The sequence below is a fragment of the Delphinus delphis genome, chromosome 6 (assembly GCF_949987515.2).
Source record: "Delphinus delphis chromosome 6, mDelDel1.2, whole genome shotgun sequence".
NCBI lineage: Eukaryota > Metazoa > Chordata > Mammalia > Artiodactyla > Delphinidae > Delphinus > Delphinus delphis.
Window position 1 is genome coordinate 62,438,044 of NC_082688.1, and position 15,446 is coordinate 62,453,489.

At 36.4% G+C, this 15,446-nt stretch overlaps 1 protein-coding gene across 6 annotated transcripts in view; it reads right to left on the minus strand.

The window, feature by feature from the left end:
- MPDZ (multiple PDZ domain crumbs cell polarity complex component) overlaps positions 1-15,446 on the minus strand; it is a 180,170-nt gene that overhangs the window by 9,848 nt on the left and 154,876 nt on the right. For 4 of the 6 annotated variants that reach the window (XM_060014753.1, XM_060014749.1, XM_060014751.1 and 1 more), the window contains 8 exons: positions 14,289-14,375; positions 13,275-13,365; positions 12,368-12,411; positions 11,425-11,547; positions 10,086-10,190; positions 9,416-9,528; positions 8,481-8,604; positions 561-6,613 (listed from right to left, as the gene is read on the minus strand). In XM_060014753.1, coding sequence (XP_059870736.1) covers positions 6,467-6,613; positions 8,481-8,604; positions 9,416-9,528; positions 10,086-10,190; positions 11,425-11,547; positions 12,368-12,411; positions 13,275-13,365; positions 14,289-14,375 — 834 coding nt within the window. In that variant the 3' untranslated portion in view covers positions 561-6,466. Of the gene's footprint in view, positions 1-560; positions 6,614-8,480; positions 8,605-9,415; positions 9,529-10,085; positions 10,191-11,424; positions 11,548-12,367; positions 12,412-13,274; positions 13,366-14,288; positions 14,376-15,446 lie in introns of those variants that run through there. The other 2 variants (XR_009519879.1, XM_060014752.1) reach the window with 2 other exon arrangements.

The window sequence follows — 15,446 nt, forward strand, 5'->3', positions numbered from 1 at the left end:
GAATATTTTACTTGTCCTTTTTATTTTTAAAATGTAAGCTATAAATATATACCTAATTATAAGAAAAATAATGGGTGTGTATAACAAATATCATAAAAGCATTTTAAAAATCATTCTGAAGCTAAAACTGGAAGTTGCTGGTTGTACTTTTAACTGCATAGGTATCCAACTGCAACAAAATGAAGTTATGAGAATTCACATTCCTTAAATGAAGAAAATACATAGTTTTACAAAGTTCAGTGACATCTCTGAAATAGCTGTAGTAAAATATATTATCTATATGCATAATTATTATACTGACATCTTTTCTAGAGTAGCTCCTTTTCTTTTTGAACACTGGGGTGCATGTAACTTTTTTTTTTTAGGATTTTTCACGTTAACATTCTAACATCTTTATTGGAGTGTAATTGCTTTACAATGTTATGTTAGCTTCTGCTTTACAACAAAGTGAATCAGCTGTATGTATACAAATACCCCATATCCCCTCCCTCTTGCCTCTCCCTCCCACCCTTCCTATCCCACCCCTCTAGGTGGTCACAAAGCACTGAGCTGATCTCCCCGTGCTATGCGGCTGTTTCCCACTAGCTATTTTACATTTGGTAGTGTATATATGTCAATGCTACAGAGCAGCTACTTCTTAAAGAATTGAACAAGTTGATAAATATCTGAGTGATAACTGGCCAATCTAATTTGTACCTACAGTAAGAAGTCAAATCAACTTATTTAGGATTCTATTAGTAAATTTCTCTTCTTAACTAATGCATAGTAAGTAAACTTAAAATACTCCCTTGCTGGCTTGAGAAAAATCTTTTCCTAAATGGGACGGACACATATTTTAATATTCACAGAAAGGACAAAGACCATGACTCTAATAATGACTTATTTTAAAAATCAGGTAAATAGTTAATCATTTAACTTACAGAATTGCATGTTTACCTCAAAAAATAAGTATGTTAGGCTATGTTTCTTATGTATTGTGTTGCCTTACTCAAATGTGTCTGCAGCCAGTGAATGAACATATTTTATGCTCAGTTGAGAGATTTTTATCAGTACACTTAAAGGCAGCAGGGTGCATAATTACGTATGCCTGCCATCTGCATCACCCTCCAGGTGCAGGAGACATTAGCTTTATTTAATATTACCACAACATTAATTTTACTCCATTAATTTATGTCATTTGTCCTTTATTTCAAACTCAGATTGCCAAAACTAAAGCATTAGAGGTGATGACCCAATTCTGATTTTAGTGAAAGTCTTATAAACAAAATCTTAAATAACCTCATTAGCTCAGAATACTCTTAAAACCGGAACTGACTGGCTTGCTTTTACTTTTTAAAAAAGGAGTCTACAAACAAAACCTTTCCGATTTTGGTATAATAGTTTCTTCCAAAGAGAGAGTATATTGTGAGATCACAATATAGGGCTCACTGATAAGGCACTAGAAAATACTAAATCGTATCATGAAAAAGGTATTTTCTTTCAGTTCTTTTAAGTCCAGGAGAGTCTCTATTGCGTCATTATCGCCATTCTAGTATTTGCAACTCTCCCTTTCTGACAGAGAGAGCAGACCTCAAGTTCTGATCCTCAGTAGGCAACTGTATTTTGATAGAATTCAACAACATCACTTTTGCTCATAATTACCCTAAATTTGTGGCAAATTATATTGGTTTTCCACTTGAAGTAGTGAGATATAACTCCTTTTTAAAGCACATTTAAGTTAAACAGGAGTCTAAAGATATTTAGTAATTAATAGTAGAGTTATATGAGGATATGGGAAACAGCATGAAGATTGTATGCAAAACAACCGAGATTTTGGTATAAGTTGATTTGCATCCAACTTCAGAAGAAAAAGACATGGTAATACAAAAATGAAAATGGAAGTCTATTTAAAGAAAGCTACTGAATTTCCATTACTCTATGTCTTCCAGGATATAATACTACAATACCTCTTACCATTTCTTGATAGCTTATCATGTGCATGGTATTAATGCTTTAAATACAGTTATCTCAGTTAATTTCCCAAAGCAAGGTAAACCTGTAAGTTTTACTGAATGGAATAAAGGACCTTTAGGTAAATGAAATTCAGAGAGTAGAACCTTGAATGCCAAATATTTCAAGGTGGACTCAGGTGAAAAAAATCACAACTTTTAACACATCAATAAGAAAAGAAGAGGAAAAGTAGGTTTTCCAAGGATAATTGTTTATTTCTGAAAATCCACATGTGAGGAGGAGAATGGGGGAAGGAGGGAGAAAGGATCACAAAGAATCAGCGAATGACACGGCTTTCTGAAAAATGTCCAGTATTAAATGAATAAGTTACAGCTCCCTCTCAGAAGCTGCCTAAAGCAGTTCTTCTTTGATGGCAGTACTTTCTGAAACTTCAAGAAACATTTTCAGCGAGAGAATTCTGAGACCATTACCACAGATTTGCCTCTGTCTTGACAGAATTCCTTGGAAGGACCTACAATTGAACTTTCAGTACTTGAATGATAAATAAAATTCCTAGACAAATTATACAATTTTTTCTAATTTACATAAAATGGAGTACCTGTATTTTGAAGGAAAAAAGAAGCTGCAATGTCAAAAATCAAAGTAACCATATTTGCTTTGCCTAGTTTCCACGTTCTTCATTTAGAAATGTTCTTGTCACCAACATGTGTTTTTCCTCCTGAGGTAACAGAGGCCAATCCCACCTTACAAATAGCTCCCTTTAGGAAAGGTCAAAGTTAAACATGAATTCCTCGTAGACAAAGGTGAGGAACGTCTTTGCACAAATCAAATGCATTCCAGAATACTTGTCACTGACATGAAACAACACACCAGGGCTGCTGAAAGCAGGTGATGACAGTTTCGACATTCCCACACCTAGACCCAAGAAAGCATACTGATTCTTGTCTCCCTGCAGGCATCTTTTCAACTTCTCCACTCACCGTGATGGAGATCTGAAGACAGGCACTAAATCTCTGGCATTCTCAGACAATAAGCTAGATGACCAGGTCTAAGACAGCTTGGCATGGTATACCTCAGAGCAGGGAAGAGCTTACTTTGCTTCTTCGAATCTATCAAAATCAGCTTTATCAAGATTCTTAAAATGGAAAAAAAAAAGCTCCTTTTTCTTGTCTTTCATGAATTTTAATCTTTTATGCTTCCAGTTCCATCACTGTTCTGACGTACGGGCTCTACTGACTTGCCACACCGCATTGCTACATCTGCTGCTATAAATCAGTAGGTGCTGAAATCAAATACATCATCATCATCACCATCATCATCATTTTGGAGGGGTCACAAAGAACACCAGAAATATGCAATATTCACCAATGTAATTTAATCACAAAAACAAATATTCTGAACCTATTATGGGCAAGCCACAATCTTGAGTTATACATGGTCTTGAGTTGCACATGGAAATAACACTGTAACGTTCAAGTCTTCAAACTCTTTGATCACTTTCTTCCTTCTCCACGTAGAAATCTTACATTTCCAAGAAAGAATAACATAGGAAGCATAAGCCTTTGTCACTCTCTCTAATGTTGATGCACCGATATTCTTTCCCTCTCAATCTTCTTTTCCTTCCTTCCTTCATTCCTTCCCTCTCTTTCTTCACTTCTACATGCTTTGACTTCGTTAATTAGTAGCAGTTCAGGAGGGGAGCTTATCCCCAGCGTTTTACATTCTTAAGTGGCATTCCCACTGCTTCCTGTTTTGCATTCAGTATGAAGGCTGCAGCTAGCTTAACTAAAACAAGGTAAGACCATGAAATTAATCACAACCTATATATAATTCAATCATTTACATGCTGAACAAAAATGTATAGAGCCTCTCCTATTTGCCAGGCACAGTGATAGTAGCTAAGGATATAAAAACATCCAAGATACTATACTGGTGTGTCCTAGGGCTTCCGTAGCAAAGTTCCACAAACAAGGTGGTTTACAACAACAGAAATTTATTCTCACAGTCTTGGAGGCCAGATATCTGAAATCAAGAGGTCAGCAGGGACAAGTTATCTCTGAAGACTCCACAGAAAAAACCTTCCTCATCTCTTCAGCTTCTGGTGGTTCCAGGTACTCTGTTTTGTTTTTTGTTTGTTTGGTCCCCATCTTTACACAGCCTTCTTCTTCTGTCTCTGTGTCTCTACATAGCCTTCTCTTAAGGATTTAGGGTCCACCGTAACCCAGCATGACCTCATTTTAACCGAACTGATTACATCCACAAAGACCCTATTTCCAAATAAGGTCGCATTCTGAGGTTCTTAGTAGACATGAACTTGGGGGCAATGCTCTACAGGCTAGTACAGATACCCAGCTGGGTGCTCTCACTGGAGTGCCTTCACACATTTACTCAACCTTCAATATGGCTGGTTAACTGGCCTTCCTAGGGTGTGCCACAGAGTGGCCTCCATAAAATCTTTGCTGGTTAAAACATAAAAGTGGGTGGCTCAGCTTCCAGCAGCCAACCATGAGAGGATCTTGACATGCCTTCATGACAGAGGGCCATTAACTGGTGAGTAAGAGGTTAGATGTGTCACTGGGATAGTAAAATGAGTTTTGTTACCTCAAGTACCTCAGTTTACAATAGCTGGTTGGGGAGAATAGCTTCCGAATTGATGCAACGTGTAGTTGTGTCATTCGTTTCGTATATCTAAGAATCACAGAATTTTTACATTTTAGAACTTGATATAAGCTTTGAGATAAAATCACCTATCATTTTACAGATGAGATAAATCAGAGGGAATGCATATGTTCATTAGCTAATTAGGGGAAGAACTAGCAGAACAAAGGTTCCTCAATTCCTTGCTCAGTGTTCAAATCAGATTTTTCATGTTCATTATTACAAATAATTTTCATTATGACTTCTTCTATCTGAACATGCTTTAACTCTTGACTACTCTAAAGAACAACTTATAATATTGCATCACTCGTAGCGTTTCAGAAAAGCACATACAGGCACAACACCTCTCTTTTTTTAATGCTGTTTATCTTCCTCTGCTCCATGAGGAGTCTGTGCATTTTTAGCATTAGTAAAAATTCTGGGCATAAAAAGCTTTGAGCTTTTCATAATGTTGTTGTCCAGAGTTTCTCTAACTGTAAAACTATGGACACCATATGTTCAGTTAGACATGATAAAAGCCAATTTTAAATTGTAAATCTTGAACAGTATAATAAAGCTTTTCCCCAGTAAAAAGAACAAAATAAAAATGCCTGCTTTTTTTTGTGCACCATGAAACTTCTTATTTATTCACTTCAATTCCGCATTTACACAAAAGCGCTGTAATAAAATATCTGTACACTACTTTTGTTACAAATATAGATAATATTTAAAGTGACTTTATATATTCTACTGTAGGAGTTTCACGCTCTAAAATGGGAATGAACACATGATAATTCCTCACCAGTTGTCTCAATAAACAGCTCCATCTGTTTCCCTTAGTCTTAAACTATTGTATTATAAGATGTTAATATAAGGCAATGAAATGAACTTATGTTAATCCCCTTAATTTTTCTATCAATTTACTAATGGCATAGAACCAAAATAATTACTAACACATTGCTTTTTCTCTGTCATTAAGATTAATACTAATTGAAAACCAACTGCACAGCACACTGACACAGTTTCAGTGTTGCATCCCTTAAAACCATCACTAACAATTCAGAGAGCCTCCTATGCTCCTGCGTGGTTAGCAAGGCTGCTTTCTAGAGAAACTGCAGTCAATACAGGGCAGCGTCATCATTTCACTTATAGAAATGTGAAAATATTGTATAATAGGTCAAAAATGAAAACGAACAGCAAGATGTGCAATAAGTGGTTTCTTTACAAACTTAGGAACATTGCTTCCTGTTGTTATTTACCCAATCTTGAAGCCCGTTTTAGGAGAAAACTATATATGTGCGTATTAGAGCTGGGAGTTGCAATGTTTTAATAATAGTCAACATTTTTAAATACTGAAAGTATTTTTAAACATTTTCAGTACAACTTTTTTCTTTTCTTTTTTAGTTAGAAGTGAGGAGAGAAGCTGGATTAACAGAATGCATTTTTATAAAACTTGAGATTTTCTTCTTTAATTTATATTTTCAATTTTCACCTTAATTTCATGAGACCATTTCCCCTTGGTTAGCTTTCGAATGATTTTTTTTTCCTTTCTCTACTAACCAGTTGAGCCCATATTAATTTCTGCCCACACGATTATAAAATGTCATATATCTTCAGGAAGAAAGACTGGATTTATCTACGCAAAGAGCCCTTCTCTTTGAGTTTCCATCACAAAATGCAAAGAGAAAGGGAAAGTGATGCTAGGTTGTAAGAAAATCATTTCCATATGAGAAAAACAAATTTACATGCGATTTTTTTCCTACAGTTTTGAAGAGCCGGATGAACACAGCCCAGGAGGAGTGCACAGGACCAGTTCCACTCTCTTTGTAGCATGGGATGTTAAGTGAGAAGTTGAGTTGGCTCAATTCTGGCAGCTAATTCAGGAGAGAACCATCAAAGTGACGGTGCCTTTTGTCCGCTTAAGGATGGAAACGGCTTCTTCATGTGTTACCCCTTCTAGACTCTGCCCGTTGACAGCAATGATCTGATCACCCCTCTTTAGACGCCCATCTTCAGAGGCTGCTCCCTGCAATTATAAAGCGGCTTGTTTACTTCTCAAAAACTGCTGCCTTGCAGTTACACAACAGAAAAAGATCCAAACAAGAATGTGAATTGCTCTGCATGTACACACACATTGCTCTCAGCGCTCCACAGGTGCTCCAAAGCCATTAAGCAATGATGAACAGACACAAAGGAAGCCTTTCTCCTAAATGGCTTCAGCCCTGAGATTCCAATTTGAGAGAGAATTTAGCAGTCAATAGATTAGTTGGATGGCTTTTTGGCTGTTCAGCACAGCAGTTGGTAGGAACTCAAATTAATAAAGAATATTTGGGAATATGCTTAGTAGGAATGATTTCATAGACTCCAAGATTTTTTATCCTATAAAGAAGACCTACAGAAAGAAAACAAAGGATTAGCAGTTTTACAGGACAAAAGCAGTTTTATAGGACAAGGGCATGAGGGCCACCAAACCCAAAGGTTTGCAGAAGCACAAAAGCCCACATGTATGCTGACAAGGACAGGATAAGGCACAAGTCGTGCTAACTCTAATTCTAATTCTTTCTTTGTCTTTCAAAAGGTGGCTTAAGCTGCTTGATTCTTTACTTCCCAAGGGTGGACAGTCTTCATATTCCTTATGGGCCCTAAATGATTAAGACTAAACACAGACACTACTGTTTGGAAAAGAACCTCATCTTAGGCATAAGTATAGTAGGCAATTATGCAATTAAATATAAGATTAAAAATATGGAAAAGTTAATGAGGAATCCATAATGATGAAATTCTTAAAATATGTTCTAACTAGCATGCCTTAAATAAATTGTTCCGAGGCTGAGAAAAAGGACTGCATGACTCTTCTATTTACTGGCAAATGCTGTTTGTATTTTTGGACATACCAATGGCTTTAAAAAATCTCATAAATTAAGCCTATAGCTAGAGAGATAGCTATAGATACAGCACTTTAAATTGGTGAAAAATAATTTTTTTTCAAAATAATAGAATGAAACCTCCCTAAGTAAGCACTTTAAAGGACTATAATACTAATCTAAAGCCCCTGTACCAAATCTTTTAATGGGTTTAACATAATTTTGTTTCCTCCGTGCTGTAAAATTTTGAGAATCTGAATTTTCTCCTGCAGGAAATTTTGTCATTCCTAAAAATTGTCTTAACAAAAAATTAACAATAATTATATGGGTTTAAGTTATTTTAATAGCTTCACCAATGTTGTTAATAACTTTATTTGTATTCTAAATATTCTCACCAAAGAAGAGGATGCTATATGATTATAACTATATACCAACAGTTTTCTTTTCTTTATTGAATCCCTTGAATGCAAACAGCTGATCTGTGGTAGGTGATAGAGCTGCTGGATACTCCTTAATATTTTTAGTAGTTATTTTTCTATTCCATTCAATGAAATGAAACTTGCAAAATAAATGCCCTACTAACTAGTTATTCTCCTTATGTATTTTATGTACTTTTCTGTGCCTGTTTTATATTTCACAACAAAAAATGCAAAGAAAAAAAATGTCAGGTCTCTTTAGCATACACATATTTAAAATGTCCGATTTGCAAAAGACGTTCAATCACATACAACTTGTTTCCAAAGGGAAACAATCAGGCCTGACTGTCTAACTAACGTTCATTAATAGTTTTATGTATATTGTCGAGAGTACCCATGGAACTTCAATTTGAGCCTATTTTCCTTTAAACATAACTAAACCTCAAATTGGACAAACATATCTAACGACCTATTCCGGTAGGGATTTCCAAAAGAAAATAATCAACTGTTAATCATTGGGCGTTACCTCAAGCCATAAACTTATAAGCCCGCTGCTGACCACCATTAATGAATGCTTAGGGGGGAAGAGGGTGGTTAAAATTTGCAAGCTTACCTTCGCGAACACTGTTTTAACATAAATGGGTAAATCTCCGTGAGGGCTGCCATATCCTCCTACTATACTGAAGCCCAAGCCATCTGGTCCTCGGTCTAGTGCAATAGACTTACACTGAGGAGGTCTACAGTAAAGGGGAGAAAAAAAAGAGTCTTTAGACTTTAAAAAAATATATACATATATGGCATATATATATGTATCTCCATGAATCTGTAAGTTATGGGTTAGCTGACATCCACCTAAAGCTAGTATAACTCTCTGTGTTACCGACAGTGAGTACATCACGGGTATTTTGGGGATGCTTAAATTGTCAGTGTGTGCTGTGCTATGTATCTGAAATTTACATAATCTAATGAAAGACTACTTAACACCCTATTCTCTTACTCATGTATACTACCCTTAACCTAACATATTCATGGCAAGCTCTCATTGTATAAAGCAGCTCCTTCCTTTTCCAGTTTATTTAAAGTGAGAGGCTAAACTGCCAAAGACTATGATGGAATAAGTCATAAACATCAGTATTCCCAAGCTCAGAGACAAAAATAGATGATAAGAAATATAAAAGCTGCATCAAATTATGTAAAAATTCCAACATGCTCCTCTCTCTATATTCTAATTCTCGTGTACTCAATTTTTGGGTAACTGTGAATTTTTTTTTTAATCACAAGTATGATTCATTAAATGATTAGGCAATGTTGGAATTTTTAAAAGGATAGATTGACCCCCAAGACTAAAATGTTCCCTCAAAAAACTCAGAGATGAAAATGTGGGAAGAGTAGTAGAATGCATGCATATCTGCTTGTCTATCTATCTACCTACCATTCCATAATCAAAGAGTTTAGAAACACTTGGTTTTCATATTTTGTACCTCATCTTCCATCATTTCACCTTTACGTGGGTAACAGGGACATACAAACCACAGTATATGAGCTCACCCTAAATCATCGTGAAATATACTGCTTGACGTCAGCCCAGTGAAAGAAAGACTAGAACTGGCAGGCTCCTGCTGATGACCTGTGACCACACTCACATCTCCTCCAGCAACCACCTGTACACAGGAGAAATATAAAGAGAAAAAACACACGCTCATGTGGCGAGGAAGACATCGTAATTTTTCTTCAAAAAGAGCACTGGGAATAAAATGTGTATTTTATCATACACTTAATCATTTCTGTTAACATAAATTCAGGAATTTCATAAGGTCCAGAGGCCTCTTCCAACTGACACTAAGAATACACTACTAATTCAATTCTACCAAGTTCTCTGATGCTTTTCAAACATGGTTTCACATGCAATTGTTTTCTAAAGATCTTTAGAATGTAAGTCACTCAATCACACCACTTAAAATTTCAGCGATTAATCATTTCCTGCCAAGACCATGAATTTTCCCCCTAAGATATAAAGTATGAAATGATAAATGCATCAGGATAAAATGTGACAGAATGTGTTTCCTATGTACTTTCTTGGAATTCTCAAAGTAATCATTTATGTTCAAGGGAAACAGTAAATACAATAATAGGAGATTTAATCATTTTATAGCTTTAACATTAAATCTCATGTGTCCTCAAGCTACCCATATTAGAAGAGTTGGGATAAAAATCTTACCTGCATTTCAATGGAGCCAGAGGCATTTTTCAGAAAGTTAACTGCCTGGGTGTGAGTCATCCCCTCAGTGGATGTGCCACAGATAGTGACAATCCTATCCCCAACCTGCGAGGGAGAGAAATAGCCATCTGCTACAACAGCCATGGAGAGTGGGATGATTTCCTTCCCTACCTTCCACACCACATATATACTACTAATCAGCAATAGAAATAGAACCAAGGAAACGTCCAATTCCAAGCAGCAGCGACCACAAAGAGAAGCTGCAAGTAATGGCTGAGTTCTATCATCTTTGGTGCAATGGGCAGGGAATCACGCTTGCCTTTTCTTTGTTTCTCCTGGTTAAAACATTACTTCCTATTAAAAGAATACCATATCTGCTATCTTTTGGGAACCAGAATCTCTCTGGATATTATTATTATACACATCAGCTGTGACTCTAAGTCAAGGGTTGGCAAACTACGGCTGACAGGCCAAGACTGGCCCACTGTTTATTTTGGTTAATAAAATCTGGTTGGAGGACAGACATGATTATTTGGCTGCTTTCACAAGGCAGAGTTGAATAGTTGCAACAGGGACACACATGCATGTCCTGCAAAGCCTAAAATATTCATCTCGTCCTTTACAGAAAAGTTTTCTGACCCCTGTGTTACGCTTACAATCTGTTTTTAAGTGCCAGTCATAAATTTACATAGCAAAAGGGAAATAGAACCATTACCGATTTAGACAGTATTTAAATAATGATTATGGTTTGAGACCATTTTTAAGGCATGAGGCCATACAGATTTTACTTTATAGAGATTGAGTTACTTTAATGGAATATTCACATTATTTCAGAACTGGGCAGTTAGCATAAATTCTATCATAGTGCTCTACATATGCAAAATCTCTCAATTTTGAATCAAGCTCTGTATAGTTTCACATTGTAAGTCATGTTTACACTAAACTTTTGCAAAACTGATAAACAAATGCAACATAAATGACAATTTTCAATTTAATAAAGTTAAACCAGCATTTAAACCAAAAAAAACACGTAAAGAAAAAATTTCACTTCATTCTGGCAATACCTTCTGAGAATACCTTCTGTTTTATTTTAACTTCTTCCACAGGGTTTCAAACAAGTAAAAAATATTAAGAAATAACTATAAATCATCCCATTTCATTTACTTGAAAATCTGTATACAACAACAAATTCTCCTCTCAAGCCCTGATGTGGCTGGGTAAGCGGATTTAAAAGTTGACAGACATCTCAAACTGCCTGCAACAGTTGGCCAGAGTCAAAGGGTTTATAAAACCTTTCGACAGATTTGCTAGGGCTACCAGGGCTATCAGTAAAACTTACTCTGAGTTTCTGGGTCTGAGCTGCAACTCCATTCGGGTGCATCATTGCAATAAATATAGGAACATCACCAAGTGGGCTGCCCACTCCTCCAGCAATGCTGATTCCCAATGAGTCAGTGGGTCCCTGCCATTGGACAGACAGAGTATTTTGGTCAAACTGATATTTTTAATTGGATTTTGGTCTCTTTGGCACAATATTCTATAGTTAACTTTGATCTTCTAGATGTGAGGGTGGAAAATGATGCCCAAGAAAACTGTATTACTTTATTTGATACAGGTCCTTAATGTGATTTAGAAAAATAAGCATCTGTTCAGGAGGTAAAAGAAATCAAAACTAAATGAAAATCATGCTACAGGGAATGAGGAAAATCAAGGAAGCTGATGAAGTGAAAAGGAATCAGAGAGACCCGTGTTCAAAGCCAGAAACCCACACTTACAAACGCTGGGATCTGGAACAAGTCCACTGCTTTCAATGAATCCCTAGATCTTCACGGACAAAATGGAGATTACTGTGCCTCTCACAAAGGGCTGCAGTGACTATTAAATGAAATGACGATGGTATGAAGTGTCTACAAGTGTGCTCAGCACTTGTATCTGCTTTTATTTTCTCTATTGTGCGTGGCTATCAGAGGAATCTGTTTCAGGAGAATGGGAAATCTCTGTTGAAGGCAAAGGCTAATTTATCCTAATATGAGAAGTGAGAGAGACCCGGCATTATTTTGCGTGGGGCTGGGTTGATACCATTTGTGGCAATAAAGAGTACACCAAAAATGATTTTTCAAACAAGGAAATTCAGCAAAGACCGCATTGGGCTACTTCCACTGCATATAATACATATTTTATCAGATGGTACTATAAAATAGTAAGGCAGCTAACAGGAAAATACATATGCAGATGCCTTTGGAGTCAACAGAGTTTATATTGTTTCCTCTATCCCAAGTTACCTTTTTAATTTCAACTGCTCTTAATCCCTGTATTTCAGATGCCACTGTAAATAGGAAAAAGATAAAATATGGTTATTAGTGCATTTTTAATGTTAGTTTAAATTTCAGTTGATGTCTACAGCTAGATGGGACTAAGTGAGGTACCCTAATTTTTTTGCAAAGGGGGTTTCAAAGTTACTAGCACACATGATTAAATCTGTCTTACAGGGGGACTTCCCAGTTGGAAAAATGCACGCACCATCCTGTTTCTTCCTTCTTATTTCAAGCATTGCTTACACAACTCCAGAATCCACTTTGAATGAGTTAAGGACAGGATGTGCTTTGGATAGAAAGACATGTGCACAGCTGAGAGAAATAAAGTCATGGAAGCATTAAAAAGAATCCATGGACTTAAGTGCCTAAATTTCTAGAATATTAGTTACATTGCAAACAGAGACTGCCATATGGTTAGTTTCTTCAATTTGAACAACTTTCAACCAATGCTCCAAGCCAAAAAACCCTCTGCCTCATGATTTCATGTAATTAAAACACAGGAAGATCATATTAATTTTATCAACTAAATTTCTTGCAATCTTCATGGAGAAAGAAAGCTTCACTTAATGGGATCTTCTGATATATTGGTGTTACATTAAACAGAAAAAGGGAATAAAAATCAAATACAAAAATCTGCTTCGCAAGAAAAAAATTGCAGGATCCTGATTCTAATGTTTAGTATACCTCGTAGGGAAAACATCAAATGGGAAATGCCGCTATAGGCATTGCTTCATGCTCTTCTGAATTTTTGCACCTATACTAGGGTTTGGGATGATTTAGAGGAAAGAGAGCTTCAGAGGTAAAGTAAAACAGGGGAAAAAATCACGGTTGATGGCCAAAATTCAAACCACTTAAAATTTCAATCCAATCTTACATGCATTCTTCTTTGAGCTGCTTTCCAGTGGCTCAGATGTACTGGATCCCGCAAGTGGAAAAGTGAACGATGACAGGCTCCCTTCACTTATCTACAAATACATAACAGTTGTTTTAGAAAGTTTGGGAAGTAATAATACCCGCTAAATACGACTTATTTCAGAATTCTTTTAATGGACTTAGAAATACTTGTTAAGCAACAGTGGCATTTGGTAATTTGAAGGGCAATCAATATGGAGAGTTTCCACTGAGTTTTCTCTTTTTTTTTTTTCTTTTTTAGGAAGAATTTGTCCAATGACATAAATAAATTAAAGGCAAAAGAACGGATGCAATTGATTCCAACCTTCCTAAAACTTTAGTGGATTTTCATAATCTCACCCAAGCTAATCTTCTCTAAATTTAAACAAATGCTGTACATAGATGGGGACTTCAACAACTGCAGAATTAAGGCCAGTCGACAGGAAACGAATGGTAATCATTCAAGGGTGACTAAGAGGTCCTTAAGGACAGGCTGATAAAAATGGGCTTCTGTCATCAGAAGGCAAGACAAGAGAGGGGCTTACCAAGAGACTCCAGCTATCTCACACCATATTTTATACGTGGTGGCGAGCTTCTACAGTTCACCTACATGGGATTTTTTCAGTTCAATACTGATTGATAAATGTTTGTTATAAAAATACTTTAAACATATGTCTTTGTAGACTTTATATGTATATATTAATAGGTTTACTTTTGAGATTATGGAAAAAGAATCATGTCAGAAAAGAAGAATGGTTGGAATTAAGTTCCTTAGAATGACTCACAAACTACTCAAGAGCTCCATCCACCTTGCTTGCCTGTTCACTCCCATCTCTCGTTCTTCCCTATCACAAACTCTGCACCTCAGCCACTCTGCCAAGCTGCCAGGGGGCCAGGCCTGTGTACATGACCCTGGACAGACTCATGGTCAGGGCCGTCTTTGAGTTCCTTTTGGCCTATGGACTGCATTGCCCTGATGAATTCCACAGCTACCCACCTGGCTGCTTTGAGAAGGTCTCCTCTCCGAATGGAATGGGCCAGCTTTGACTCTTCCGACTTCCAAGGTTACTGTGCCTAGGGAACACTGGGGGGGGAGTTGTTCGATGAAATGTTTAAATAAAATACTACAGTCAGCTTTAGAATTACATTTTACTCTTCAAAACTGGGTTTTTGAAAGGCATTTTCCTTTTGGAATTACCACGGGCAAGGATACCTCCAATCCTTTGTGGAAAAAGGCTTTTCTAAAACATTAAAACTAGTAAAAAAAAATTATAACAACAAGCAGCAGCAGCAACACCCAGTGTCTGTCTTACTGCCTCATGATTTACATGGAGAGCATGTCTGTCAAGGCAAAGAGACATGGAGAATCAAGCAATTATCTCACGAAATACACTAATTTAGATAGGCCAAAAGAACTAAGTACCTCAGATCTTAAAAAACAAAACAAAAACAATAAAATAACCACTACCGCAACAATTCGTTTTGCCCTCAATAGCAGAGGTACTCAGATAATTGGGTAAGCTCCCTACTGCCTCACTGTACCTGAATAGATATATTATAATATACAATACTTAAACAAGCCATATTGCTATAAACACAAAACGAGAATTGAAGACAATTTCCCTGTGGTCCTTTACGAATAAATCATAGGCATGCAAGAAATGCTATACAGTCCAATGTGAAAGTAGCACAATGAGGTGTTTGAGAACTCAGGCTTTTGGAGTCAGATACACTGGTTTAAATCCAGACTATGTGATTTACTAGCTGTGTGAACTTAGCAGATGTTTACCCTGATAAGTCTTTTTACTCTGCATTTTAAAAACAGAGATCATTATAGGTTGTTGTGATAAAATAATCCATGCACAATTCTTATCAAAGTGTCGAGCACAAAGCAGTATCGTCAATTGTGTTGCTTCCAGTTTTCTATTATTACAAACAACACTGCAATGAACCTTATGTACGTGAAGTTTTTTGTGTATTGAGGATTCTGCAAGATGTTTAAATGAAGAAATAACAAGTCAAAACAACAACAAGCAGCAGCTGGAGGTACAAATAGCAAAGCTATATAAATATTTAAGGCTCTCATTATATACTGCCAAACTGGGTTTTTAAATGGTGATTTAACTGGTTCTAAAATTATTTAGGTTATTTTATG